Genomic DNA, 26,512 nt, shown 5'->3' with positions numbered 1-26,512 from the left:
TTCACTACTCTTTTGATAGCAAAATTGAATGTGGCCCCACCAAGTTATAGAGGGCTGAAGGAGTACTTACCCAAGTCTTAGAGGTGTGCCTCTTCCCATCTCACTTGGCTCCAAGAGGGACGAGGACTCTTCCAACAAGTCTGGATCCGCCATCTGCTGATGATGCAATTCAGCCTGAATTCACAAATCAATTAATATCTAATGAAAATAGTTAGTGGCATGCAGGGAACGAGGAACCAGGAGATAAGTTCAGAAAATAAAGAAGGAAAAGAAGAAAACCACCAAAAGAGACGACATACCCACAAAAAGAATAGGGGAAGAAAACAAAGGAAAGAAACAAGAAGAAAAGAAAGCTTAACTCTCCCAGTAAAGCATCTGGGGAAATGGTTTTTGAAATAAAGAATAAAGGGGGAAAAAAAACCACTAAATAATGGTGACAGTGTATAAATCTGTTACTTGGTGGAAACCATTTTTTCTGTGTTTCCCTGAATGAGCCAAGAAACTACCAGGAAATACCTGTGCGTGTGGATGGAAGCTGAAATGTTTCTCTGTTTTCAGCAAAACCAAAGCAACTTTGAAGATACTCTCAACATCACATTTCCAGGCAGCTATAGACTAGAATTTTCACTGGGTGGGAATGTGAAAGATGGAGACTCTCTTTCCAAGGAAGAAAGCAAGGCACCGCCACCATCTGTGAGCACAGTGTGATAGGGAGAAAAGTAGAAGGGGCGTTTCCACATGTCTGGGTTTCCATGCTCTTCAGAATTCAGAACATGACAGCTTTCAGCATGGCCACTGTATAAAATGCCCCAAGCCATGGTATTTAGAGTATTTCTTTCTCCAAAAGGAGAAGCAGCACAGTAGCTGGGCAGACCGGGCAGTGGAGACTGCATCAACAAAGGGAAGGAGAAGTGAAAGCCTATCTGAATGTCCTAGTTTCTGACCAGGAATCTAGGAATATTAAAAAGTTCATGTTAGGCCATATAGTTAAGGGTCACTGAGAACAAAGTGGAAGCCAATAATCTCAATCAAGTGAAGATAACATAACCAATAATAAACCAACATAGAGCATGTAGGCTAGTTTAATGGTTCAGATTTAAAATGATTTCCACCATGACAGTTTATACAATGAAATGAAGGAGGAGAGGGACCTTCTCAGATGGAAGTCTATATTTCCTAGACTCTCTCTATCCAACACATCCTACCACCTTTTATTCTTATCAGGAAGGAGAAGCTGCTATAAAAAAAGGCCAATCAACTTCTCTGCCACCTGATCTCCCCAACTTTAATATCCACGCACTGCTTGTTTGACCAAAGACTAGAAATAAGCCAGAATAATCTTCCTTTTCAAAAGCAAAACTAACCAAAAATATCAGGAGAATTTTTCTCTATCATTTTCATTCCAAACATCAATTCTATTCTCTTCCTGTTAACCTTATCATCAAAAAATGTCAAAAGGGAACCTCACTTGATAAGTGATAGGACCATAAAGGTAAAGTCAAGGGGTGTGGCGGAGGGCTTTAGGATTGAGTATAAACCAGAGGATAAAAACCAAATGATAAGGCTGAAAGCCTAAAAAAACCAGAAAGAAATTTTTGGGGAAGTGAATTCTAAAAGTTGATGCAAGATCAACATTCAACCTTCCCTCCACCTCCTCCCCACCCCCCCAAAAAAAGAAGAGAAAGAAAAGGAAGGGCAGGCCCTGAGTACGTCAGAGGGCAGACAAATACTGTCATGAGATGTGAAAAAGTTTAAGAAGAGATAATGGGGGCAACAGGTTTCCACTTGCTATCGAATGAAGTTTAGGGGGCTTTTTTTTGTTTCTACTTAATATCAGATCAGCTGATTGCAAGCCACGGGCAACACATTTTAAGGATCTAGATGACTACCTCATTTCAACTTGTTCTTGGGATGTCCCTTGGCAAAAACCAGTGAAACTGACTGCTCGCCACAAGACTTCTGCCTACTTCCCCGCAGGGTTCACAAGACCTGCTTTCAGTAAAGCCAAAAGATCAGTCACAGTGCAAACATATGTGCTCTACAGGGGACAACTGCTGGAGCAGCAAAGAGTGCTGAAGAGCTAGACTACTCTGTCAGCTACTGCTAGCCTGGGACTCTGGGGGCGTAAAACCTCAACAGAATTAAAATGAAAAGAAAATTCGCAGTAATAGTCTAATTAATAATTTCACTACTTCATACTTACGAATCCTACATTTTAGAGAGGGAAGTCAAACATTTTTAAGTAAAATAATTGTGCCTCATGGGGAACTAGGAGGGCCAGAACTGCTCACTGAGGGCCTTTAAGACAATCTATGAAACCGCATCGTGGGGTATCTGAATCCTATTCTGGGTTTCCGAATAGCAGTAACAACACTGCCCGTGTGCATCTGAATTACTCGCTGTGCTCTCCGGTTCACCTTTCCCCCAGTCAGAACACTAAGACCATATGCCCTGAAAGAAGAAGCAGCAGAATCTCAGCAGCGCCCTGTCGACAGCACACCCAGGTCCAGCTGCGTTAATTACCAAGAGCAAACGCTTTTACTTCCGGCTACACTGAGAGAGAAATCACATTTCGTCACTTAAGGTATTCGCCCAGCCCCAGAGGAGATGGCAGATGGGAAAGAAAAGTAAAGAAAAGCAGATGGATGGAAGACTCAGAAGGAAAGGAAGGCAGGGACCTGCATGCCATTAACCATTACTTTTCCAGTCTTCTTTACGCTCTCATATGTTAGGATGCTTATGGTAAAAGATGCAGAGAATTCTCTCCAGCTCTTACAGTTCTTCATAAGCAAGAAGACTGAGAAAAGGATAATCATTAACAAGTCATTTTAAATGCTCTGGATAAGAAATGGCTAAGTCGAATTTGTAATCATCTTAAATCATAAGAATGTTCAATTTATGTTTACTCTTTCCCTTCCAGACATCCTGCCAATCATGACCGCTATGCCTAAAGATGGAAAGAATCATTTCCTGATTTAGCCATTTTCTGCTAACTCATTGTTATAAATTATTGATCATGTTCACCAAATTATATAAAAAAGAAGGGTCTGAACTGGTCGTGTTTTAGGCCATTTGCAAACACTGTAATTTCAGGCATGGAAGACGATCTCCTGAAAAAAATCATGTTTCCGAGATTTGAGGGTCCCAAGTTTATCTTTTGCATTATGTAAAGTGCACACTCACGCACACAGATGCACTTACTCTGTGAGGTCTCATTTCCTATCAAGGCAGTGACACACGAGGCTGCTGTCTGGCAAGAGCAGGGCAAGGGCCATTGAAAGGGACCTGGCTGAGGCTATGAGCTAACGGCAGGCCTCTGCAAGGCACGGACTCTGCACTCGGAGAAGAAAGGCAGAGTAGCTCTTGTCAGAAGACTCCCCACACTATGGTGAGGGCACTAGGAACAAGACAGACTGATGACAAAAGCAGCCAAAGAATCTCTCACAGCCAAGGCCTCACACTCAAAAGTACTTCGAGATTATTACCAAAAAAAAAAAAAAAAAAAATGTTCTGCCTGAGTAAGGGGCAAAACAATCCATTGTGGATTGGGCATGAAGGTCATGAAGACTTCCAGCCTGCCTTTTCAGCATGGGTGTTTCATGTTTCGATTTATTAATCATAAAGAAAATCCCTAAATCCAGAACTTACGATTTTAAAACTGTGATCATCTTTCCAAGTGATTTCTCTTATTTTGTTTTTAGTACCTTGTTTTTAGTAACAAGTATTGTTTAAAAACAATTCAAGTAACTGCTGCCCATAAGGGAGTCCATTTGCCAGTCTTTATTCAGATTTTCTCTCAGAATGAACTAGACAAGGAAGCCTATTCCATTCCTTAAACTCAGGAGGTTATGAAAGACATTTGCATACACTTCAGCAACATCCCAGTCATAAACGAAGACTATATCAAAAGGGGAAAGGGGGGGAGGGCAAAAGAATTAAGCCCCAAGTGATGCTCAAAGTACCTGAGCTTTGATTCTGAGGCCAGTTGAAACTGGATCTGCGGGCAGCAGCTTGGACACATTTAGAAAAGCACACATCTGTGGGCATATGGAGGGACTGTGTTCTGGCATGTTTCCTGATATGACTAAGCGATGCATTCCTTGACCATGTCTTACTCATCTTGTGCCTCATGCAGAGTAGGTGCTCATTAAATGCTCAGTGAATTAATGAATATAAATACAATAACAGTTTAGGCAGTGAGCAACTGGAATTCCAGATTACTTGTTCATTAAAACCATATGGCAAAAGTGGCCATGCCTGTTGCAAAAGACCTGGAACACTTGGAAAGAGTTAATCACACTGTCCCACACCCTCTAATGCAATGAGATATCGGGGACTGGTGAAAGAAGTTTCTGTCAGTCTCAAAATTCTCCACTCAGTGAGCAAGCTCAATATTCACACCAAACCTCTCTTGATACATAGCCAGATTCTGATTCTTGGGATGATCACGCAATTAAATTCTTATGAGCTTTTCCCCGGTCCCTTGCTCCAACAGATTTTTTTAATTAGCATGGCTTGTCTGAGTCAGTCCCTAGTTACTGAGGAATGTATCACATCTTCAGCTGACTTTCTGGAGCCCAGTGTTTCACAAACTAGTGTGCCTCGGAGTCACCTTGTGAAAACAGATCACTGGGCCCCCCCCTCAGAGTCTCTGATTCCCTGAGTCTGGAGTGAGGACTAGCAATGTCCATTCTGACAAGTTCCCAGGTGAGGCTCATGCTGCTATTACAGAGCCTGGGCTCCAGTCTAGAGGGCTAGAGAGTTGGTCTTTTCTTAAAAGACAGATATTAAAAGTAGAACTGAGAATACATCACCTGGGGCGCCTGGGTGGCTCAGTGGGTTAAGCATCTGCCTTCAGTTCAGGTCATGACCCCGGAGTCCCCCAGGGAGCCTGCTTCTCCCTCTCCCCACTGCTCATGCGCTCTCTCGATCTCTCAAATAAATAAATAAAATCTTTAAAACAGAGACAGAGAACATATCACGTGCTAACTAAAACGGGCCTTCTATTTTCAAAAAGCTCTGTCAAATTTTGTTGTTGTTGTTGAGCCAAGGAAATAAAGAATTTTATGGAAGGCACACCAAACAGTGGCTGGACCAATAGCTGAAGTGTCTGATATTGCTAATCTGGTGGCAAAGACACCTTACTGTAAAAAAGAGTTACTGATATCTTAGGCCACTAATAAAGCAAGTCCAAGCTGAAAGCTAAGACTCCTTTCCAGGGGTAATTAGGAGAAGGAAGCCTTTTGAAAGCCTTGCTCCCATGCCTTTCCATGGGCTCACCTCAGCAAACTGCCATGCGCAACCTACATTTTTAACCCAGGAACTGATTTACATTTTTCCCTATAAAGTAGTGCAATTGAGTTTCCGTGATAATCCAGGAATTTCAAAAACAGGCATCCTACCAATATTTCCATACAACATAAAGAGAAGCTCTTGAAAAATTAAAATGTGATGTGCTTTGTGGATAGTTACAAATGTGCTCATGATTGATAAGCAAACATAGAGAATAAAATAAAAATAAAAATTTGACAATAAAAGTTCGGAGATTAAAACTTCGTTATAATTTCACGTAGGACCAAATGTGTCTTGTTGCTTTAACTTTTACCTGAAGCCTTTACTTACCTTAAAATATAATGTAAAAATTTCAGTTATGTTTATACAACTATTTTAGGGTTCCCTTCCCCATCTTGTGATGAAAAATTGCAGAAAATGCAAAAATATACAAAACCATGACTGGCTGTGTACTGCATGAAAAATGGAACAAAATCTGACATTTCTTCAACTGAAACGGTGCAAAAATGGTATTTCTTTCAAACTAGCAAATTAAAATAATTTCTGGAATAACAACATGGCCCACTTGTGCAGGTGTAATATCAGCTGCTCAAATACTAAAAGTAACAATAGTCTGACCTCATCGAAAAACTGCTGAGTTTTGCGAAGTATAAATTTTAATTCAGTCAGTTCCAGAAAATTTCTCTTCAGAGCTTCCTGGTTTGTGTTGATTTCCTTCAGTTCATTTTCAATCTTCTCAAAATTGGCCTACAGGGGAAAAAAAAAAAATCAAACTATTAACTTGAACTAAATATGCTTGTTCTGAAAGACAGATGAATTCATCCATCCCACAGAACTCTTGCAACCCTCATGGTTCAAACACATTTTATATCTACCCAGCAAATAATGTCATTTTACCAGGGCAAATTTCTTTATGAAAATTTTTTGTTTAACATCATCTGTCTTTATAAGTTCTATTACACACTTGGTTGAATTTCTCAGGGGACTTTGGATAGATAAAATATTGAAAAGTCTACTGCTTATTCATTTAGTCTATGAGATTAATAAATTACTAGATAAGGTGACATTAATCTAATAAGGTTTCAATAAGGCAATAAACGTTTATTTGGTGGTGAGTGATATTGTTCAAGATAGTGCTCTATAATAAGTCTCCACAAGAAACTCACAAGCAAGAGACAATGCGGACAATGTAGCAAGAATTCCTCTACTCTCCATCCACACAGGAAAATAATTTCTGCATTTAAGTAGAAAGAAACGTATCTGGCTTCCTTAGAATTGTTTACCTCTAAGTCAATCATGTCCCGGGGAAAGGGCACCTCTGGGTTTTCACCAGTGTCCATAATTGGGATATTAGCTTTTCTTATCTCTTTCTCAACAAATCCTAAAATGACAGAATCAAAACATTCAGGTATAGCATAGGCCTGGAATTGCCAATAGTTGAGGGAAAAAACAGCGAAAACCGGGCTAAAAAGAGCTTTGTTCTATAAAGATACTTCCACATAAAAGCAGCACAACATGTGAATCCTTTTTCCTCCACGTTCCTCTTTTTCCACTGCACACTCTCTAAATCACAGATACACCAAAGAGGATTATCATCACACAACCATCTTCTTTCCCCCTTCTGATCTTAAAACCTCATCTACTTCAGTTCTCCACCATGTGCGACTCCTAGTCCAGAGTACGATGGTTCTGTTTGTAGATATTGTTGTAGAGCAGAGCTACAGAAAAGCACAATTCAATAGAATATTTGACATTTAGCACACTAGTGAGACAATTCCAGATCAAAAAGTTTTCAAAAAATTTGAAAAACGGATCAGTTTTAACAAAACAAAAAACAAAAAGTGTGACATGGAGTAAGGCCCCAAAATACCAGAAGACAAAAGTGACAACTAGTGACTTTTTTAGAGCAGAGACCAAATTCACCAATCAGCTAACTGAAAGCTGGCATAGCAAGATCACTGGTTTGGGGGCTAGAGAGAACAACTGGGGTTCAAATACTGATTCCAGCATAACTGCTTCTGTTCTTGGGCAAGTCACTTAACCTCTCTGATCTTTGGTTTCTTTTTTCTTTTCTTTCTTTCTTTCCTTCCTTCCTCCCCGCCACTTTCTACAGTAATCTCTACCAGTGTGGGGCTCAAACTCATGACCCAGAAATCAAGAGTTGGATGCTCTACCAACTGAGCCAGCCAGGCACCCCAACTTCCTCATTTATTAAATGAGGTAACACCCACCTGAAGGAATACTGTGAGGAATGAATGAACTTAAGTATATGAACACCCCAACTCTCAACAGGACCCTAATAAATGTGTTAGTTTCTTCCTTCATAAAAATGTCAAATTAGGGGTGCCTGGGTGGCTCAGTCATTAAGCATCTGCCTTTGACTCAGGTCATGATCCCAGGGTCCTGGGATCGAGTCCCACATCGGGCTCCTTGCTCAGCGGGGAGATTGCTTCTCCCTCTCCCTCTGTCTTTCCCCCTGCTTGTGCTCTCTCTGTCTCTCTCTTAAATGAATAAATAAAATCTTTAAAAATAAATAAATAAAATATTTAAAAAATTAAAATAAAACAAGATGATGGTCTGTGGCCTATCTCTCAAAAGTCTATAATGCGGTACTGCTATAAAACCCTTTCCACAGAAAAATAACCAATATGTTCAGTTTGCAGCCTTGTCATCTCAGACAAGGTTTCCATTAAACACCACCTAGCCCCAATACCACAAAATCTACTTGTACACAAGAAGTTCATCTTAATATCAGGATCGTAAGACTATTCTTCCTTTCTTTTTCTCCTGCAGTATTTTCTTCTTTTGCTAAGAGGACTAGTGTCTCTAATTTAAGACAAATTACTCATTATAGGAACATCATACGGAACCAAAATGCACATACGAAGCTTTCGATCCATTTCTTCACATCTTCTAACTTCATTCACAAATTTCCGCTGGAAAACATTCACATCTGGATTTAACTGCAAAATAAGAACACAATACCACATATTTAAATACTGCATCTACTTTCTGTTTCACACGTGACACCCTGCAAAGTGAAAATCTAATATTTTGTTTCGGTGTCTGATGCAACACTAACAATAACGGCCCTACTGATCTACATAACCTGCTTCGGGGCCAATCACACCAACTGAAGGTAAAAACCCCTCCCTCACTGTAGCACCATATTGCTGGAATGGAGGCAAATTAGATAAAAGAGTATGGTACAAAATGGTCTCCCCAGGCCAATGTCTCAGTGAGCAACCCCAGCCAAAAATTTGAGCAACAGATGTAATAGAAGCTCTGCCAGGTTTTCCTTCTCTTCCTTCCCATCAGAAGACACAGAAGGCAAACTTCTCTTATTCTTCCGTCCCAGGATCTTCACTTCCTAGGGGACAGGCTGGTTTATTCATTCATACATTACAAGTAATTTTCAAAGCAATGTGACAGATATTCTGGGAAATACAAACAAAATTAAAACAAGTTCTTACTTACTAAGAAGCCTGCAATCTAATAAAGAAAAAGGATGAACACAGTCAATAAGATACCATGTGATAAATTCCTTAAAAGTAATACAGATAAGGGGCGCCTGGGTGGCTCAGTTGGTTAAGCATCTGACTCTTGGTCTCGTCTCATGTCGTGATCAGGTCAGGCTCTGCACTTAGCGTGGAGTCTGCTTAAGAGTCTCTCACCCCAGGCCATGGCTTGGTTAAATGTTTGCCTTCAGCTCAGGTCATGATCTCAGGGTCCTGGGATCGAGCCCTGTCGAACTCACTGCTCAGTGGGGTGTCTGCTTCTCCCTCTCCCTCTGCACCCCCCACCACTTGTGCCTCTCTCTCCCTGTCTCAAATAAATAAAACCTTTAAATAAAAAAAATAAAGGAGTTAAAAAAAAAGATTTTCTCACCCCTTTCCCTTTGCCCCTCCCCCCCACATGCGCACTCTCTCTAAAACAAATAAAATGAAATTTAAAAAGGTGCTTAAAAATAATACAAATTTTTTTTTTTTAAAGTAAAGAACTGGGTGGGGGAATGGGATAGACTGGTGATGGGTAGTAAGGAGGGCACATATTGCAATGGTGCACTGGGTGTTATACGCAACTAATGAATCATCGAACCTTGCATCAGAAACCAGGGATGTACTGCATGGCGACTAACATAATGTAATAAAAAAACATTAAAAAAAAAAAAAGAAACAAGTGAACAGTCACATTTAAAATTTAAAAATTCTCTAAGCAAAATAATTTAAATGGGTGAGTCTTCATCATAGTTTATTAAAACTATTTAGAATATGGGAAAAAAATAAATGAACAATGAAAAAAAAAGTAAAGAACTATAGCTACTCACTCAACATTTATGGAGCAACAACTATGTGCCAGGCACTATATTAGGCATCGGTATAAATACAAAAGGATATGTCCAAGCTTTGAGGAGCCATCAGACCCACGGATGAGACAGACACAAACTAATAAATACAATTTATTGTGATAAATGCTATTTTAAAAAAGTAAATATTGTTGTCACCTTCTTATACAATTAAAACATATACCTACCTACCTCATGACTAAGCATTCCACTATTAGGTACTTGCTTAAGAGAAATGAAAACATGTCTACAGAGACTTGTACAAGAATGTTTACAGCAGCTTTATTCACAATAGCCACAAACTGGCAATGTTCCAAATATCCAACAACAGGAGAACAGATAAAGACATTGTGGCATATTCATGGAACGGAATACTACTCCGCAATAAAAAGAATCAACTATAGATACACATAAAAACAGACACATCTTAGCATTAGCTTTAGTTAAAGAAGTCGGACGTAGGGGTGCCTGGGTGGCACAGCGGTTAAGCGTCTGCCTTCGGCTCAGGGCGTGATCCTGGCGTTATGGGATCGAGCCCCACATCAGGCTTCTCCACTAGGAGCCTGCTTCTTCCTCTCCCACTCCCCCTGCTTGTGTTCCCTCTCTCACTGGCTGTCTCTATCTCTGTCAAATAAATAAATAAAATCTTTAAAAAAAAAAAAAGAAGTCGGACGTAAGGCTTTGTATCATTCTATTCACAAAACGTTCAAGAACAGGCAAAACTATTCTATGATGGTAGAAATCAAAATAGTAGAGAATGACCAAAAGTAGGCACAAGATACATTTCTGGGCCGATGGAAATATTCTATATCTTGACCGGGGTGGTGTTGGCAAAGGTTTTAAAAATTTAACAAGTCGGGGCGCCTGGGTGGCACAGCGGTTAAGCATCTGCCTTCGGCTCAGGGCGTGATCCCGGCGTTATGGGATCGAGCCCCACGTCAGGCTCCTCCGCTATGAGCCTGCTTCTTCCTCTCCCACTCCCTCTGCTTGTGTCCCCTCTCTCACTGGCTTTCTCTATCAATGTCAAATAAATAAATAAAATCTTTAAAAAAAAAAAAATTTAACAAGTCATCAAATTGTACTCTTAAGGTCTATGCATTCCAGTGAATATAAATTTTACATCCATAAAAAATGTGGGGGGAAAAAAGAAAGAAAGAAAATGGGAAAAAAATGAATGAAAGAATGAAAGAAAGAAATGAACATATGCAGGAATAACTATGAGAAAAAAATGAGTAAGTGGAAAAAATGTACAAAGGAAACACCTGAGCTGGGACTCTGGTGGATGAGGCAGAGTTCACCAAGCAGAAATAGGCAGAATGGGGGCACCTGGGTGGCACAGTGGTTAAGCGTCTGCCTTCAACTCAGGACGTGATCCTGGCATTCCGGGATTGAGCCCCACATCAGGCTCTTCTGCTGTGAGCCTGCTTCTTCCTCTCCCACTTCCCCTGCTTGCGTTCCCTCTCTCGCTGGCTGTCTCTATCTCTGCCGAATAAATAAATAAAAAATCTTTAAAAAAAAAAAAAAGAAATAGGCAGAATGAAGCAGAAAGACCATGACAAGTGACTCAGAGACATAAATAAATCATATATTCAGATTAGGGGAAAAATTGTTCCATAGGCAGAATGGAATCAAATAATCTGATTTTTATTTTTTATTTTATTTTTTTATTTTTTAAAGATTTTATTTATTTATTTGACAGAGAGAGAGACAGCCAGCGAGAGGGGGAACACAAGCAGGGGGAATGGGAGAGGAAGAAGCAGGCTCCCATGGGAAGAGCCTGACGTGGGGCTCGATCCCAGAACTCCAGGATCACACCCTGAGCCGAAGGCAGATGCTAAACGACTGAGCCACCCAGGCACCCCCAAATAATCTGATTTTTAAAAAACATTTTTGAAGATTTACTTTTTTGAATAATACTGCATATGAAGAATAAATTGTAAGAGGTATAGACTGATAATGGAGAAACTAGGAAGGACATTATTGGTACTATATCAATATTAGATAGAATCTAAGGCAAAAAGCATTATCAGAGATTACAAGAATCACTACAAACAATTTCCAGGGAGATGCAACAATCCTAAATTTGGATGTCTCTAATAAAATGTTTGTTTTTTTTCACCGAGAGGCAGTATCTTGGCCTTCCATTCAGAAATTTCCACTTCAATAAACATGAAACTGAAGCGAAAGTAGCCACAAGACTCTTGATAACTTTACTGGTTTCATTATCTGTAGGCAAAGCTGAACTGCAGCCAGTGTCAGGTAAGGCATCCCAAAATATTTGGGAAAGGCATCCTCAAAATATTTCCGAAAGAAATTAACAGAACTACAAGGAGACACTGACAACCCTATGTAGTGGAAATTTTTAAATACAATTTTAAATTATTGATACATTGAGTCTACCAAATATTACTAAGGACAGAGAAAATGTGAACAACATAATTAATAAGCTTAACCTAAAATACACACACACACACACACATATTTTTTATCCCAGCATCCAACAGTTCTCTCTTTTAAGAATTCATTATGAAAACTGACCACAAAATAGGTCATACAGCAAATCTCAGTAAAGAATTGGTACTATACAGGAAATGCTCTACGACAATGCAATTAAGTTAGAAATCAATATCAAGGGGTGCCTCGGTGGCTCAGCCAGTTAACATCCAACTCTTGGTTTCAACTCAGTTCATCATCTCAGGGTTGTGAAACAGAGCCCCATCTGTCTCCTTGCTCAACGAGGAGTCTGTTTGAAAATTCTCTCCCTCTGCCCCTTCCCCCACTAGCACACGCGGACTCAATCTCTCACTCTCTCTCAAATAAATAAATAAATAAATATCTTTAAAAAAAAAAAAGAAAGAAAAAAAATCATTATCAAAAAGACAACCTAAGGTGGCTTAGGTGGCACAGCTGGTTAAGTGGCCAACTCCTGGTTTCAGCTCAGGTCATGATCTCAAGGATCATGAGATCAAGACCCACATGGGGCTCTGCACTGCTTAAGACTCTCTCCCAGGGCATCAGGGTGGCTTAATTGGTTGAGTGTCCGACTCTTGATTTCAGCTTGGCTCAGGTCGTGATCTTGGGGTCATGGGATCAAGCCCCGCACTGGGCTCCATACTCAGCACACAGTCTCCTTGGGATTCTCTCTCTCCCCCTACCCCTTGCCCACTCTCTCACTCTCTCTCTCTAAAATAAATAAATAAAATATTTTTTAAAAAGGCTCTGTCTCCCTATCCCTCTGGCCCTACCCCCTGGCTCTGTGCATGCACTCTCTCTAAATACATTAAAAAAAAAAAAAAAGAACCCACACCTAAACTACATATTTGGAAATGCTAAAATAGTCCTAAATAATTCATGGCTCAAAGAAGAAACCATAATGAAATTCTTAAGGGTGCCTGTGTGGCTCAGTCCTTAAGTGTCCAACTCTTGGTTTCAGCTCAGCTCATGATCTTAAGGTTTTGAGACTGAGCCCCATGTGTGCGCTCAACACAGAGTCTGCTTCAGATTCTTTCTCCCTCTTCCCCCAACTCTGCTCCTCTCCCTGCTCATGCTCTGTCTCTCTCTAAAATAAAATAAATAAATAAAATCTTTAAAATAAAAAAAAGAGAAAATTTTGAAAAAAAGAAATCCTTAAAATATTTGGAATGGAATGATAATGAAAATGTAAAGACCAGGAGCACCTGGCTGGCTCAGTAGGTAGAGCACGTGACTCTTGATCTTGAGGTCATGAGTTTGAGCCCCACATTTGTCGTGGAGCCTACTTAAAAAAAAAACTTTTTAAATGTAAAGCTCAAACTTTGTGGGATACAGCTAATGTACTATTTAAAAGGAAACTCAGGGGCACCTGGGTAGCATAGTCGGTTACGCATTCGACTCTTGGTTTCATCTCAGGCTGTGATCTCAGGGTCGTTAGATTGAGTCCTGTGTTGGGCTCCACGCTCAGCATGAAGTCTGCTTGAAACTCTCTCTCCCTCTGTCCCTCTTTCCTGCCCTCTCTAAAATAAATAAATCTTTAAAAAAAAGTATATTTATAATCATAAATGCATGTAATAGAAAAGACTAAAAATGATTGTACTAAGCGTTCAAGAAGTGAGAACAAGGTGGGGCGCCTGGGTGGCACAGCGGTTAAGCGTCTGCCTTCGGCTCAGGGCATGATCCCGGAGTTATGGGATCGAGTCCCACATCGGGCTCCTCGGCTGGGAGCCTGCTTCTTCCTCTCCCACTCCCCCTGCTTGTGTTCCCTCTCTCGCTGGCTGTCTCTATCTCTGTCAAATAAATNAAAAAAAAAAAAATTTAAAAAAAAAAAAAAAAAAAAAAAAAGAAGTGAGAACAAGGTAACAGGAGGCAGAAAACAACAAAGAGCAGAAATGAATGAAAGTCCCAGAGAAGATGTACCAAACCAAAAGCTGTTTTTTGGTGTTATTACATTTTAAAATTTTATTATTTACTTATAAGTTGGTTATTTAAAAAGACAAAATAGGGGCAACTGGGTGGCTCAGTTGGTTACGTGTCTGCTTTTGGCTCAGGTCATGATCTCGGGGTCCTGGGATCAAGCCCTGTGTCAGGCTCCCTGCTAAGCAGAAAAAAAAATAAAAAATTAAATTAAATTAAAAAATAAATAAAATAAAATTAAAATAAAAAATAAAAAGACAAAACAGACAAAAATTTGTAAGACTGAGAGAAGGCATAAATAAACATAAGAATTTAAAAAGGCAACTATAGTGCTTGCTTTGGCAGCGTATATGCTAAAAAAAATTGGAACGATACAGAGAAGATTAGCATGGCCACTGCACACGGATGAAGCGCAAATTCATGAAGTGTTCTGTATAACAAAAAAATAAATAGGCAACTATAGATGGAGAATTTTAAAAATACTAAAATGAGAATTATGCCAATAACTTCTCAGAAAGTTCAGATTAAAACAATTTTCTGGAAAAATATAACATCAAAACTGACAAGAAAGAAAAAAAACAGAATAAGTCTATAATCAGTAAAGAAATTTCAAAATATATCCATCTAAAAATATCAGGCCTAAATCCATCAAAGTTCTAGAGAAGAACATGGGCAGCAACCTCTTCAACCTCAGCCGCAGGAACTTCTGGCTAGACACGTCTCCAAAGGCAAGGGAAACAAAGGCAAAAGTGAACTATTGAGACTGAATCAAGATAAAAAGCTTCTGCACAGCAGAGGAAACAGTCAACAAAACCAAAAGACACTGACAGAATGGGAGAAGATATTTGCAAATGACATATCAGATAAAGGAGTAGTATCCAAAATCTATAAAGAACTTAATCAAACTCAATACCCAAAGAACAAATAATCCAATTAAGAAATGGGCAGAAGACATGAACAGACACTTCTCCAAAGAAAACATCCAAATGGCCAACAGACACAAGAAAAAATGCTCCAAATCACTTGGCATCAGGGAAATACAAATCAAAACCACAATGAGATACCACCTCACACCAGTAAGAATAGCTAAAATTACCAAGTCAGGAAACAGACGTTGGCGAGGATGCGGAGAAAGGGGAACCCTCCTACACTACTGGTAGGAATGCAAGCTGGTGCAGCCACTGTGGCAAACAGTGTGGAGGCTCCTCAAAAAGTTGAAAATAGAGCTACCCTATGACCCAGTAGTTGCACTACTGGGTATTTACCCCCAAAATACACATGTAGTGATCTGAAGGGGTACCTGCACCCCAATGTTTATAGCAGCAATGTCCACAACAGCCAAACTATGGAAAGAGCCCAGATGTCCATTGACAGATGAATGGATAAAGATGTGGTATATGTGTGTGTACAAACACACACACACACAATGAAATATTACACAGCCATCAAAAAATTGAAATCTTGCCATTTGCAACAACGTGGATGGAACTAGAGGGCATTATGCTAAGTGAAATAAGTCAACAGAGAAAGACAATTATCATATGATCTCACTGATAAATGGAATTTAAGAAACAAAACAGAGGGTCATAGGAGAAAAGAGGAAAAAATAAAACAAGATGAAACCAGAGAGGGAGACAAACCACAAGAGACTCTTAATCATAGGAAACAAACTGAGGGTTGCTGGAGGGGAGGTAGGTGGAGGGATGGGGTAATTGGGTGATAAACATTAGGGAGGGCATGTGATTCAATGAGCACTGGGTATTATATAAGACTGATGAATCACAGACCTGTACCTCTGAAACCAATAATACGAAGAAAGAAAGAAAGGAAAAGAAAAGAAAAGAAAAGAAAGGAAAGGAAAGGAAAGGAAAGGAAAGGAAAGGAAAAGAAAAAAGAAAAAAAGAAAAGAAAAGAAAAGAAAAGAAAAGCAAAGAAAAGAGAAAAGAAAAGAAAAGATAGATATCAGGCCAAGAAAGAAAGCAAGAAAGCAAAAAAAAATAAAAATATCAGGCGTAGAGGCACCTGGCTGGCTCAGTCGGTGGAACGTGCTACTCTTGATTTTGGGGTTGTGAGTTCAAGTCCCACGTTAGGCATAGAGCTTACTTAAAAATAGTAATAATAATAAAGAAATAAGAACATCAGGCCTGGAACTTTCATAGATAGTTTCTACTAATCTTTCAAAGACTAGATAAGCCCAAATCTTTGAAAAATTGTCCCAAAGAGGAAAAATGAAGGAACACTCCTGAACTAATAAGTAAGACTGGCCAGTTTAACTTGATACCAGATAAGAATATTTTGAGAAAGGACAATACAAGCCAATATCAGTTATCGATACAGTAGTCACCCATTATTCGCAGTTTTAGTTACCTGCAGCCAACGGTAGTCTGGAAGCAAGTGATCCACCTTCTGACATACAGTCAAAAAGTCAATAGTAGCCTAACGCTATGTCACCACACCTACATCATTCACCTCACCGAATGTCCTTACATAGGCATTTATCCTCTCACATCCTCACAAGAAGGGTGAGTACAGTACAGTAAGATATTTTGAGAGTGATCACATTCATATAACAACTTTCATTACAGTATACTGCTATAATTATTCTATTTTATTATTGTGTTAATCTCTTACTGTGCCTAATTTATTAACTAAACTGTATCATAGGTATACATGTACAGCAAAAAACCAATACATATACATATACATAGGGTTTAGTACTATCTGTGATTTCGGGCACCCACAGTGGGTCTTGGAACGTATCTTCCATGGATAAGGAGAGGGACTACTGTATAAGCGAAAAAAATACTAAAACAGTATTAGGAAACTGACCCTCCAAATTCTTTTGAAATATGCCTCGTGACCAAGTTGTTTACCCAGGCTTGCAAGGATGATTTTACATTAAAAAAAAAAACAAAACAAAACTATACAAACGGCCAATAAGCATATGAAAAGACGCTCCACATAATTGGCCATGAGGAAAATGCAAATCAAAACCACTAAGAGGTACAACTTCATAGCCATTAGGATGGCTATAATAAAATTTTTAATTTTTTTTTCAGATTTCATTTATTTATTTGAGAGTGAGAGAGCACATGCAAGGGGGGCGGTGAGGAGCAGAGGGAGAGGAAAAGGGAGAAGCAGACTCCCCGCTGAGCAGGGGGCCAGATGTGGGGCTCGATCCCAGGGCCCTGAGATCATGACCTGAGCCAAAGGCAGACGCTTAACGGACTGAGCCACCCAGGCACCCCTATAATAATAAAATTTTTTAAATGAAAAATAACAAGTGTTGGTGAGGATGGGAAGAAACGGGAACCCTCGTACATTGCTGGTGGAATGTAAAGGGGTGTGGCTGCTGTGAAAAGCAGTCTGGAGGTTCCTCAAAAAATTAAAAACAGAATTACCATATGACCCAGTAATTCCACCCGTACGTAAACACCCAAAAGAAATAAGAACTCAAACAAATATCTGTACACAAATGCTTACAGCAGCATTACTAACAAGAGCCAAAAAGCAGAAACAACCCAAATATTTTCATCAATTGATGAATGAATAAACAAACAGCAGTATATACGTATGATGGAATATCATTCAGCCATAAAAGGGAATGAAATCCTAACACAAGCTACCATGTCGATGAACCCGGAAAACAATATGCTAAATGAAAGAATCAAGACACAAAAGGCAATATATCATATGATCCCAATTATGTTTAATATCCACAATAGGGAAATCCATAGAGATAGAGATATATTAAGTAGTTGGCCAGGGCATGAGGAGTGACTGCTAATGGATACAGGGCTTCTTTTGAGGGTGATGAAATGTTCTGGAATTAGACAGTGGTGACGGTTGCACAACCCTGCAAATACACTAAAAAACAATGAATTGTACACTGTGAAATGATGACTTTTTTGGCCTATCTCAATTAAAAAGAACATAGGCAGTAGAGTCAGACAGCCCAGGGGTACAGATCTGTGTGTCCTGGGTAGCTATTTTCACCTATGTCATAGGTTCCTAGTGTGGAAAATAAGAATGGTAAGCTCCACCCTTCAAAAGTGGGTTCTACTTCTCAGGGGTGCTGCGAGGAATGCCTACAATAATAACGTAAAAAGTTCAACATGCATCGATCAAAAAAATGCAAACTGTCCTTGCAATTTTAAGTGTTAGACAGTAAGGGATTGAACAGTAGAGAAGTTATGTCAAAGAGAAGAGTGGATGAGGGAACAGATGAGTCACAGAAGATTCTGAGTGGGGAAAATGTCTTATTCAATTGTCTCTCTAAAACCCAGAGTGCTATCTTTTGCAGAGAAGATAGATAACAACTCTATAGCTCTCCTTATATCCGAAACTGAAATTCATTTTAATATGTTGCACATTTTCACAGGAAAAATAGATACAAAAAAAAGGTACAGATACAAGCTGCAATATGGATGAATCTTGAAAACATGCCAGATGAAAGAAGCCAATCACAAAAGACGACATATTATTTGATTCTATTGACATGAAATATTCAGAATAAGCAAATCCATAGAAATAAAAAGTAGATTAGTGGCTGTCAGGGGGTGGAAGGGGGAGGGGGACTGGGAGGAAATGGGCAATGACTGTTAATGGGTTCAGGGTTTCCTGTCAGGGTAATAAAGATTCTAAAACTGACGGTGGTGATGGTTGTATAACTCTGTGAATATACTAAAAACCATTGAATTATATACTTTGAATGGACAAATTATACAGTATGTAAACTGTATCTCAGTAATACTGTTTAAAAAAGACAGTAGGAAAAAAATCTAGATATGTAATGTACCAAATTAATAGATTAAAGGAAAAAAACATAACCTCAATAAATGAAGAAAAGGCATCCCATGAAATTCCGCAATCATTTGTGGCAATAAAATCAGAAATCGAGGGGCGCCTAGGTGGCTCAGTCGTTAAGTGTCTGCCTTTGGCTCAGGGCGCTATCCCGGCGTTCTGGGATCGAGCCCTGCATCAGGCTCCTCAGCCGGAAGCCTGCTTCTTCCTCTCTCACTCCCCCTGCTTGTGTTCCCTCTCTCACTGGCTGTCTCTCTCTGTCAAATAAATAAATAAAATCTTTAAAAAAAAATCAGAAATTGAAAGGAATCTGAATAATTTAATAGAATTTTCCAAAAACTTAAGAGTAAACATCTTACTTAAATTGTCAAATACTGGGTCGCCTGGCTGGCTCAGCTGCAAGAGCACGCGACTCTTGATCTTGGGGTCGCTGAGTTGAAGCCCCACGTTGGGTGTAGAGATTCCTTAAATAAATAAGTAAACTTAAAAACCTTAATAAAAATTAATTTGTGGGGGCGCCTGGGTGGCACAATCGTTAAACGTCTGCCTTCGGCTCAGGGCGTGATCCCAGAGTCCTGGGATTGAGCCCCGAGCCCCACGTCAGGCTTCTCTGCTGGGAGCCTGCTTCTTCCTCTCCCACTCCCCCTGCTTGTGTTCCCTCTCTCGCTGGCTGTCTCTCTCTGTCAAATAAATAAATAAAATCTTAAAAAAAAAATTAATTTGTGAAATACTAAAAAGATTCCCCTTAAAGTCTGGAGCATAGATAAGGATGCCATCTGACAGATACATAGCCTTACTTCCTTATCAACAACAATCCCAATTTTCTTCAAGGCAGTGACTGCTCAGTTGAAAAACCACTTTCCCCAGACTGCCTTGCAGCTAGACTATGCCATAATTCTGGTCAACAAAAATTAGGAAAGTCTCCTGAGGATTTCTGAGAAGGTTTTTTTGGGGTTTTTTTGTTTTGTTTTTTAAATAAGTACTTCTCCTTCTTTCCTGCACTTGCTTCTTCTTGCCTAGAATATGGACATAATACCTGAAGCTTTGGTGGTCATCGACAAGGACAAAAGCCAAATGCTCAAAGATGGCAAAAAAGAGATATAGAGGGCGCCTGGGGGGTTCAGTCGGTTAGGCGTCTGCCTTCAACTCAGATCATGATCTCAGGGTCTTGGAATCAAGCCCCACATTGGGCTCCCCAATCAGTGGGGACTCTGCTTCTCCCTCTCTTTCTGCTCTCTCTCACTTACTCTCTGTCTCTCAAATAAATAAATAGAATCATTAAAAAAAAAAAAAAAGGTGGTTCGCCTATCCCACCCTGCTTTAAAAAAAAAGAGAGAGAGATAAAATGATCTTAGGACACTGATGATAGCATGAAGCTGGGCTTCCTGTTTCACAAGAAAAGTACACCCCTATCACTTGGGTTTTCAGTTACATACAGGTGAACACAATCCTAACCAGTATTAGTTTGCTGTTACTCTTCTTCAACACGTTAGTAAAAGCCCTAATGTATATGGTAAAATAAGAAAAAAAAAGGAATTAGGACTTGAAAGGAAAAAACAGTCTACTCTCCAATGGTGAAGTAAAAAGGATTATATCAAATGTAGCAAAATGTGAACAACTGGTGAATCCACATCACAGTATTCAGCCTTGAAATTCTTCAAAATAAGTATTTAGGGCAAAGAACACTGATGAGCAAAAAAGAACAATGAATTTTGTGTGACAACATATACCATAAACAAAGGGAAAAGACAAGCCAAGTTATCAGTGAACGATTAGAAAAAGATTAGCTTCCAGAATACGTGACGAACTTTTTTACACATTCTACAAGTCAGTAAGACAAGCAACCCAACAGAAAAACAAGCAGATGATACGGACAACACATTCACGGGAAATGAAACCCATTATGTCCACTAAACAGATACAAAGATACCCAGTGTACTCATCAAGAAAACCCCAATAAAAACAAAAAATATAGCACTTCACACCCATCATATCGCCAAATTCATTAAGCTTGACACAGAGGTATTGACACAGTTATAAAGCAACAGGGAACTCTCAACCAGCAACAGAAGTGTGGGCAGGTATGATACTGTCAAATACACTTTGACAACCCCTAATAGTTAAAGACGCGCACCATACTCAGCAATGCCTTTCTTAGTTATAATCCCTGCAGCGGCAGCAAGTCCGGGAGATCGATAGTCTTTACTCAGTAACACTAGGACATCATTTGCCTTTTTCATCCTCACTCTCTCATGAGTGTTCAGTGAAGTTTTCCAGAGGTTTATGGTATAGGTCACCGCCAGATGACTGCAGAAGCAGATATGAGAACCCAGCTGTCTTCTATTAATTCAGACATTCAAGAGGTTTTCACAAATGTAAAAGCAATGCCACTCTTTTTTTTTTTTGAAAAATATAGTTATTTTTCATAAAAATGTTATTTATGATAACACACAGGTTTATTATTGTGATTTTTTAATAAATATTTTAAGCATATCTCAGTTTTAATTTCCAATACAATAAATATTGATATAACTCACATAAAAGCTCACATTGCTATAACTCACACAAAAGCTCTTTGGGGTTCTCAACCATGTTTTCAGAGTGTAAAGAGGCCCTTAGACCAAAAAGTTTGAGAACCGCTGCCCTGGAGAAACTATCACACGTGTATACCAGGAAACATATACAAGAATCTTCCTTGCAACACTGTAATAGCAAAGAACTGTTCATCATCAGAAGGAAAAACAATAGACTGTATAAAATAACTATATAGCCATTTAAAGAAATGACCTAGGACGCCTGGATGGCTCAGTCGATTAAGTGGTAAGCATCTGCCTTAGGCTCAGGTTGTGATCCCGGGGTGCTGGTATTGAGTCCTGAATCGGGCTCCCTCTTCCTCTGCCTCTGCTTCTGTCTCTCATGAATAAATAAATAAAATCTTAAAAAAAAATAAAAATAAAAAATGAAAAAATGAGCTAGCGCTACCTGTATGACACGGCCAAATTTCACAAATAATGAATTTAAAAAGCACGGTGCTGGAGGATATATACAATGTACATGCATATAGTTTTAAAATATGCAAGATCTTACTAGTATATATGATTATTTAGTGATACATATATACACAGAAAAAGTAAAAAATAAAAACACATGGGAATGATAAAAGTAAAAACTGGGACACATGGATGGCTTAGTAGGTAGAGCATGCGACTCTTGGTCTCGGGTTCGTGAGTTCAAGCCCCATGTTGGACATAGAGCTTACTTTAAAAAAAAAAAAAAAAAGCAAATATCATTGCAGAGGTTACCTCTGGGGAGATGGGGAGAGAAATAGCACGGAGGAAGGATACGCAGAAGTCTTCAATTATATGTGGAATGTTAGTAGAAACACAGGTATTCATTATATTATTCCCTATAATTTTTTGTATGATTGCAATATATCACAGTAAAGATTAAGAATGCTAAATAGATACAATGGGTATTAGGAGGGAGAAGACACCATAGGACCAAATGAAGGATTGCAAATTAAGGGTGACTTAGGTTTGTAGTTCTAGAGAACTGGAAGAATATCGATGCTTTAGCTCTAATTTAGGAAGTCAGGATGAAGAAATAGTTCGGGAACAGGTAAGGTGGTGGGATTTAGACATGCTACCAGGAGAAGCAGAGATGATAAAATTCCTAGAGAACTGTAAATTTAAGGATGGTGTTTGGGAGCTGTCAGGGCCAGAGATACAGATTTGGGACTCACTGAATAAACATGGAAGATCTGAGAATAGATGAGATCATCAAAAAGGTGATAAAGGAAGATGAGGGTATGGAGAAGCTTATTCAGAGAGAGCATAGGAGAGAGCTTGGGGAACAGACACAGAGGACCATGGTGGAGAAGATAAAAGAGAGGCTGGGGGAAGATGGCAGTGAGCCCTCAGAAAGATCAGAGAAGGAATTAGAGTCAGGTAAAAGATCATTCGAAGAAAAAAGGTATAAAAAGTTTCAAAGAAAATAAAGAATGTAGTAGGTCACCAGATTATACTTGTATAATTTCAGTGTGCCAATTTCAGGAAGCCAATATTGATTAATCCCAACCCGTTCACACCACTCCTCTTTCATCCATTCGTTCCAACAAAAGCTGATTATTTTGTATGTGGACACTAAGAATACAATGATTGTCTCTGTCTTCGTGGTCCTAAGATCACAGTAGAAGAGAAAGACTAATCAATTACTAAAACTGATGAATGTAAAATCACAACTACAATGGATGCTATCAATGGGAGTACATGGAACTTTGAGACTGCATAATTAGGGAATTATTAACTCCTCTCTCCTTTCAACAGAGTATATTGTGCCTTCCTGAACAGACTGTAAGCCCGAGGACAAACTTTTCTATACTCTTATATTGTTGATTTTCTTTTGATATATTTTCTAAGTGCTCAGCATAATGCTTCAAAATAATGGGTATTTAGTATATGCTTACTTATACATCTGTAACGGGATGCATCAGATTTTTTTTTTTTAAAGATTTTATTTATTTATTTGACAGAGAGAGAGACAGCCAGCGAGAGAGGGAACACAAGCAGGGCGAGTGGGAGAGGAAGAAGCAGGCTCCCAGCGGAACAGGAAGCCCAATGCGGGGCTCGATCCCAGGACTCTGGGATCATGCCCTGAGCCGAAGGCAGATGCTTAACGATTGAGCCACCCAGGCGCCCCAGGGATGCATCAGATTTTGTAATAAACACGTCCTATTGTATGGAAGAGCTATGACTCTTTTTTAAAATAACTTGCTATGGGTGTTAAAGAGGCCAAAAGCAAAGTGTAAGCCTTGAAAAGGTTAGCTTGGTGTCCTCTACCTGCATCTCAAGCCATTACCTTGAGACTGCTTAGGGTTATTCTCAAAGAGGGAGCTAGTAAAATCACAGAAAGATTGGGACAAAACACTCTCACCTCTAGAGAAACAACTCAACAGTACACTCTACCAATAGTAAGCCAGTGCTATAATGTTATTTTTGCAAATAAAAAGCAAAACATTCATTATAAGGCAACTGGCCCTGACAAGAAAAACAGTGCTCAGCAGTTTTCAAGAAGCAGCCCCACAGCTACTTACATCACGAAATTGAACCTTTCCCAGTTCTCCTAGTTCACTGACGCAACAATAAGCAGCTTCTGACTGTAGAAATAGCTGGGCCAGCGTCATCTCTTCACTCCGGAAAAGCTCCCCCATGGTGGCAGAAAGTGCCAGTCAACAGAATACCTGAATTTCTCTCCAACCTAAAGCAAAAAGAGAAAACTGCATTACCAAAAGCGCTAAGAACAAACACCACAACAGCAAGGCTCTTTTGTTTTGCATTTCATATCTTCCACCCCATGCAGACAGATCTTTAACATCCTGCTTAGAAGGATGGAAAGGAGAAATTGCAAAAGGCTGTTACTAAATCCTCTCCAGCAGAGTACCTGATGAAAAGTCACTTCCTTTACAGTCAACATCAGGATCAAATGACAATATTTTGGGGCGTCTCAATACATAAGAATGTATCCAGGTTAAAAACAGGAACTGGGATTCCCAAACAGCTCTTCAAATACCCTGGACAGGGTATTATGAGGCAGTAACGTTCACACTGCATGACCTTTTTTTGGCTTGTGTCAGGAAACAAACAGAAGAGACCTAGATTACCCTCTCATAAAGGAGGTCTCCGTTGAGACTAGTTTTATACCCTCTACTGCCCATTTCTAACTGCTGGAGTTCCAGCACTATCTTAGAGCTATGGGTACCTTAAAGGGTTTAACCTTCCAACTCCTCAGGAAACACCATTTTCTCCCTAAGGAATCTGAACACATCAGCATTATCTCAAAAAAAAAAAAAAAAAAAAAAGGGGGGGAGGGGGGCACCTGGCTGGTTTAGTCAGTACAGCATGTGACTCTTAATCTCAGGGTCATGAGTTCAAGACCCATACTGGGTGTGGAACCTACTTTAAAAAAAAAAAAAAAAGCCAGCTTGCATATTAAGCTCAATTTCAAGACCAGCATGACAGGAATACATTGATAATGACAAAGCAGTTTTATCAAACCACAGAGAATGAGCTTGCCCCCTCCATAGCTTTCAATTTCTTATCCCCACCTTCAAGATTAATTACATTCTTCCATCTGTTAAAGCTTCTCATGAATGAGCCAATAAAGGTTTCATTTTAGGGCTGTCTTATCCTTGGCCAGTATGAAAGACAATGGCGCTATCAGTGGTCCTGAAACTGCAATTATTTATTCTCAATCAGCTATTGTAAGGCACAGACTGTACCCTATCTAAACTCAGCAAACCGTACAGTATTTTTAGTATCATGAGGGCATCCATACTGATAGGTAAAACTGACATCAAAGGAAGAGTTACTGTTCTGGAAGGCTGGAAGACATTTTGAAAACTCTGAATGACAAAACCTTTGTGCATTTGATGTTCAAGGCAGCAAAACAACACACTCAGATATAAGCAAGGATTTCTCAAGAGATTATGTAGCCTGCGTTTAAAATTGTCTATACCTGAATCGCCCACAACAGCTGTTACCAGCCCTCCCACAGCCTTCCCCAAACAAGAATAGATTCCACAACCTCTAAAGAAGGTAAAATTATGCCTGATCAGCATAGTTCAGGGGCTGCCAATAATGACAGCCTCCAAAGTTGCCTCCCTCCTTCTGTTCTTTAATGATTACAAGTCTGCCTAGAACATCCCTATCTCACTGGAGCCAAAGAGAAAACTAAACAGGCCAAAGCGATTCGGGGGTAAGAGGATGTCACAAAACAAAATATGAAGAAATAGTAATTCTGCACAAGATGAGTACAAATAAAGCGCCCAGCCTCACTATTGTCATCCAGTCCTCGCCTCCTACGAGGTATTCAAATTCACCTGCTTCATTTCCTGTCTACCCAGTGAGAAAGCAGGAATTCTCTGAAGCCAAGCACACCTACCTCCATAAATGGGGGTTAAAGTGGGGGGAGGGATCATCAAATTGGGAGCCCCTTTAAGAAGCCCCCCAAATTCTTCTGCCTACCAGTAACCTTCTGTTCCTCCGCCTACGCCTTAAAATGGGGGAAGGGTCCAGGGCCTCCAAAGAGGAGTGAACCTCCGGTTCCTCTGCCCACAGGAGGGGTGCCCGAAGGGGGTGAACCCCTGTTTTCCTCTCACAGACCCAAGATGCCTGCTAATTCCTTTGACAAATGGGGAGGCTATTAGAAGGATTTCCCATGCGCTTCTGAGGCCTCTCCGTGCCGCGCAGTACCTACATCCCCCGCTCACCTTCAGCCCCGAGCCGAGCCGCAGCCAAAGCAGCCGCCCCAGACCAAGCCCGCAGCTTCAGCGGCTCGGGACATCAGCGCTCGACGTGCGTGCGTCCGCAACGCCCTGCCCCGCGCAGCCGCCGGCTCCGCCCTCACGATGACCTCATTGCAGCCAGCCAATGGGGTGAGGTCTGGGTAGGCTGCCGCAGTGCAGAGTCGCGGGGGCGCGGGCAAGACCCTGAGTGCTAACGCCATCTTGTTCCCGGGGCTGTGCCGCCCGGCCCCGCAGGACGGGTTTACTTGTGGGGACTGCTGGTACGGGTGCTTGAGGCCCTCAGCCTGTATGACCTTCAGAATCCCTTCTCCCTAACCCCTACCCTGGAAGCTGGGCTACCTACTTTCTTTCTTTTCATATCCAAAAAATTAATTCACAAC

At 40.1% G+C, this 26,512-nt stretch overlaps 1 protein-coding gene and 1 non-coding gene across 6 annotated transcripts in view; one reads left to right on the top strand and one right to left on the bottom strand.

Annotated features, from left to right (window-relative positions):
- Window positions 1-26,239, bottom strand: part of ATP6V0A1 (ATPase H+ transporting V0 subunit a1) — a 61,171-nt gene extending 34,932 nt beyond the window's left edge. For 3 of the 5 annotated variants that reach the window (XM_034641728.1, XM_019802718.2, XM_002922136.4), the window contains exons 1-6: window positions 26,097-26,239; window positions 23,922-24,085; window positions 8,177-8,255; window positions 6,576-6,673; window positions 5,911-6,039; window positions 71-174 (exon numbers count right to left, since the gene is read on the bottom strand). In XM_034641728.1, the coding sequence (XP_034497619.1) occupies window positions 71-174; window positions 5,911-6,039; window positions 6,576-6,673; window positions 8,177-8,255; window positions 23,922-24,038 (527 nt within the window). In that variant the 5' untranslated portion in view covers window positions 24,039-24,085; window positions 26,097-26,239. The remainder of the gene's footprint in view (window positions 1-70; window positions 175-5,910; window positions 6,040-6,575; window positions 6,674-8,176; window positions 8,256-23,921; window positions 24,086-26,096) is intronic. The other 2 variants (XM_019802719.2, XM_002922137.4) reach the window with 1 other exon arrangement.
- On the top strand, window positions 14,356-14,466 carry LOC117795890. Its single transcript, XR_004620037.1, has one exon. It is a non-coding gene; the product is annotated as a U6 spliceosomal RNA (small nuclear RNA).
- Window positions 26,240-26,512: the final 273 nt, after the last annotated feature.

This window comes from Ailuropoda melanoleuca, chromosome 13, assembly GCF_002007445.2.
Source record: "Ailuropoda melanoleuca isolate Jingjing chromosome 13, ASM200744v2, whole genome shotgun sequence".
Classification (NCBI taxonomy): domain Eukaryota; kingdom Metazoa; phylum Chordata; class Mammalia; order Carnivora; family Ursidae; genus Ailuropoda; species Ailuropoda melanoleuca.
Note: the sequence above shows the minus strand (reverse complement) of the source record. Positions and strands in the feature narration are given on the sequence as shown.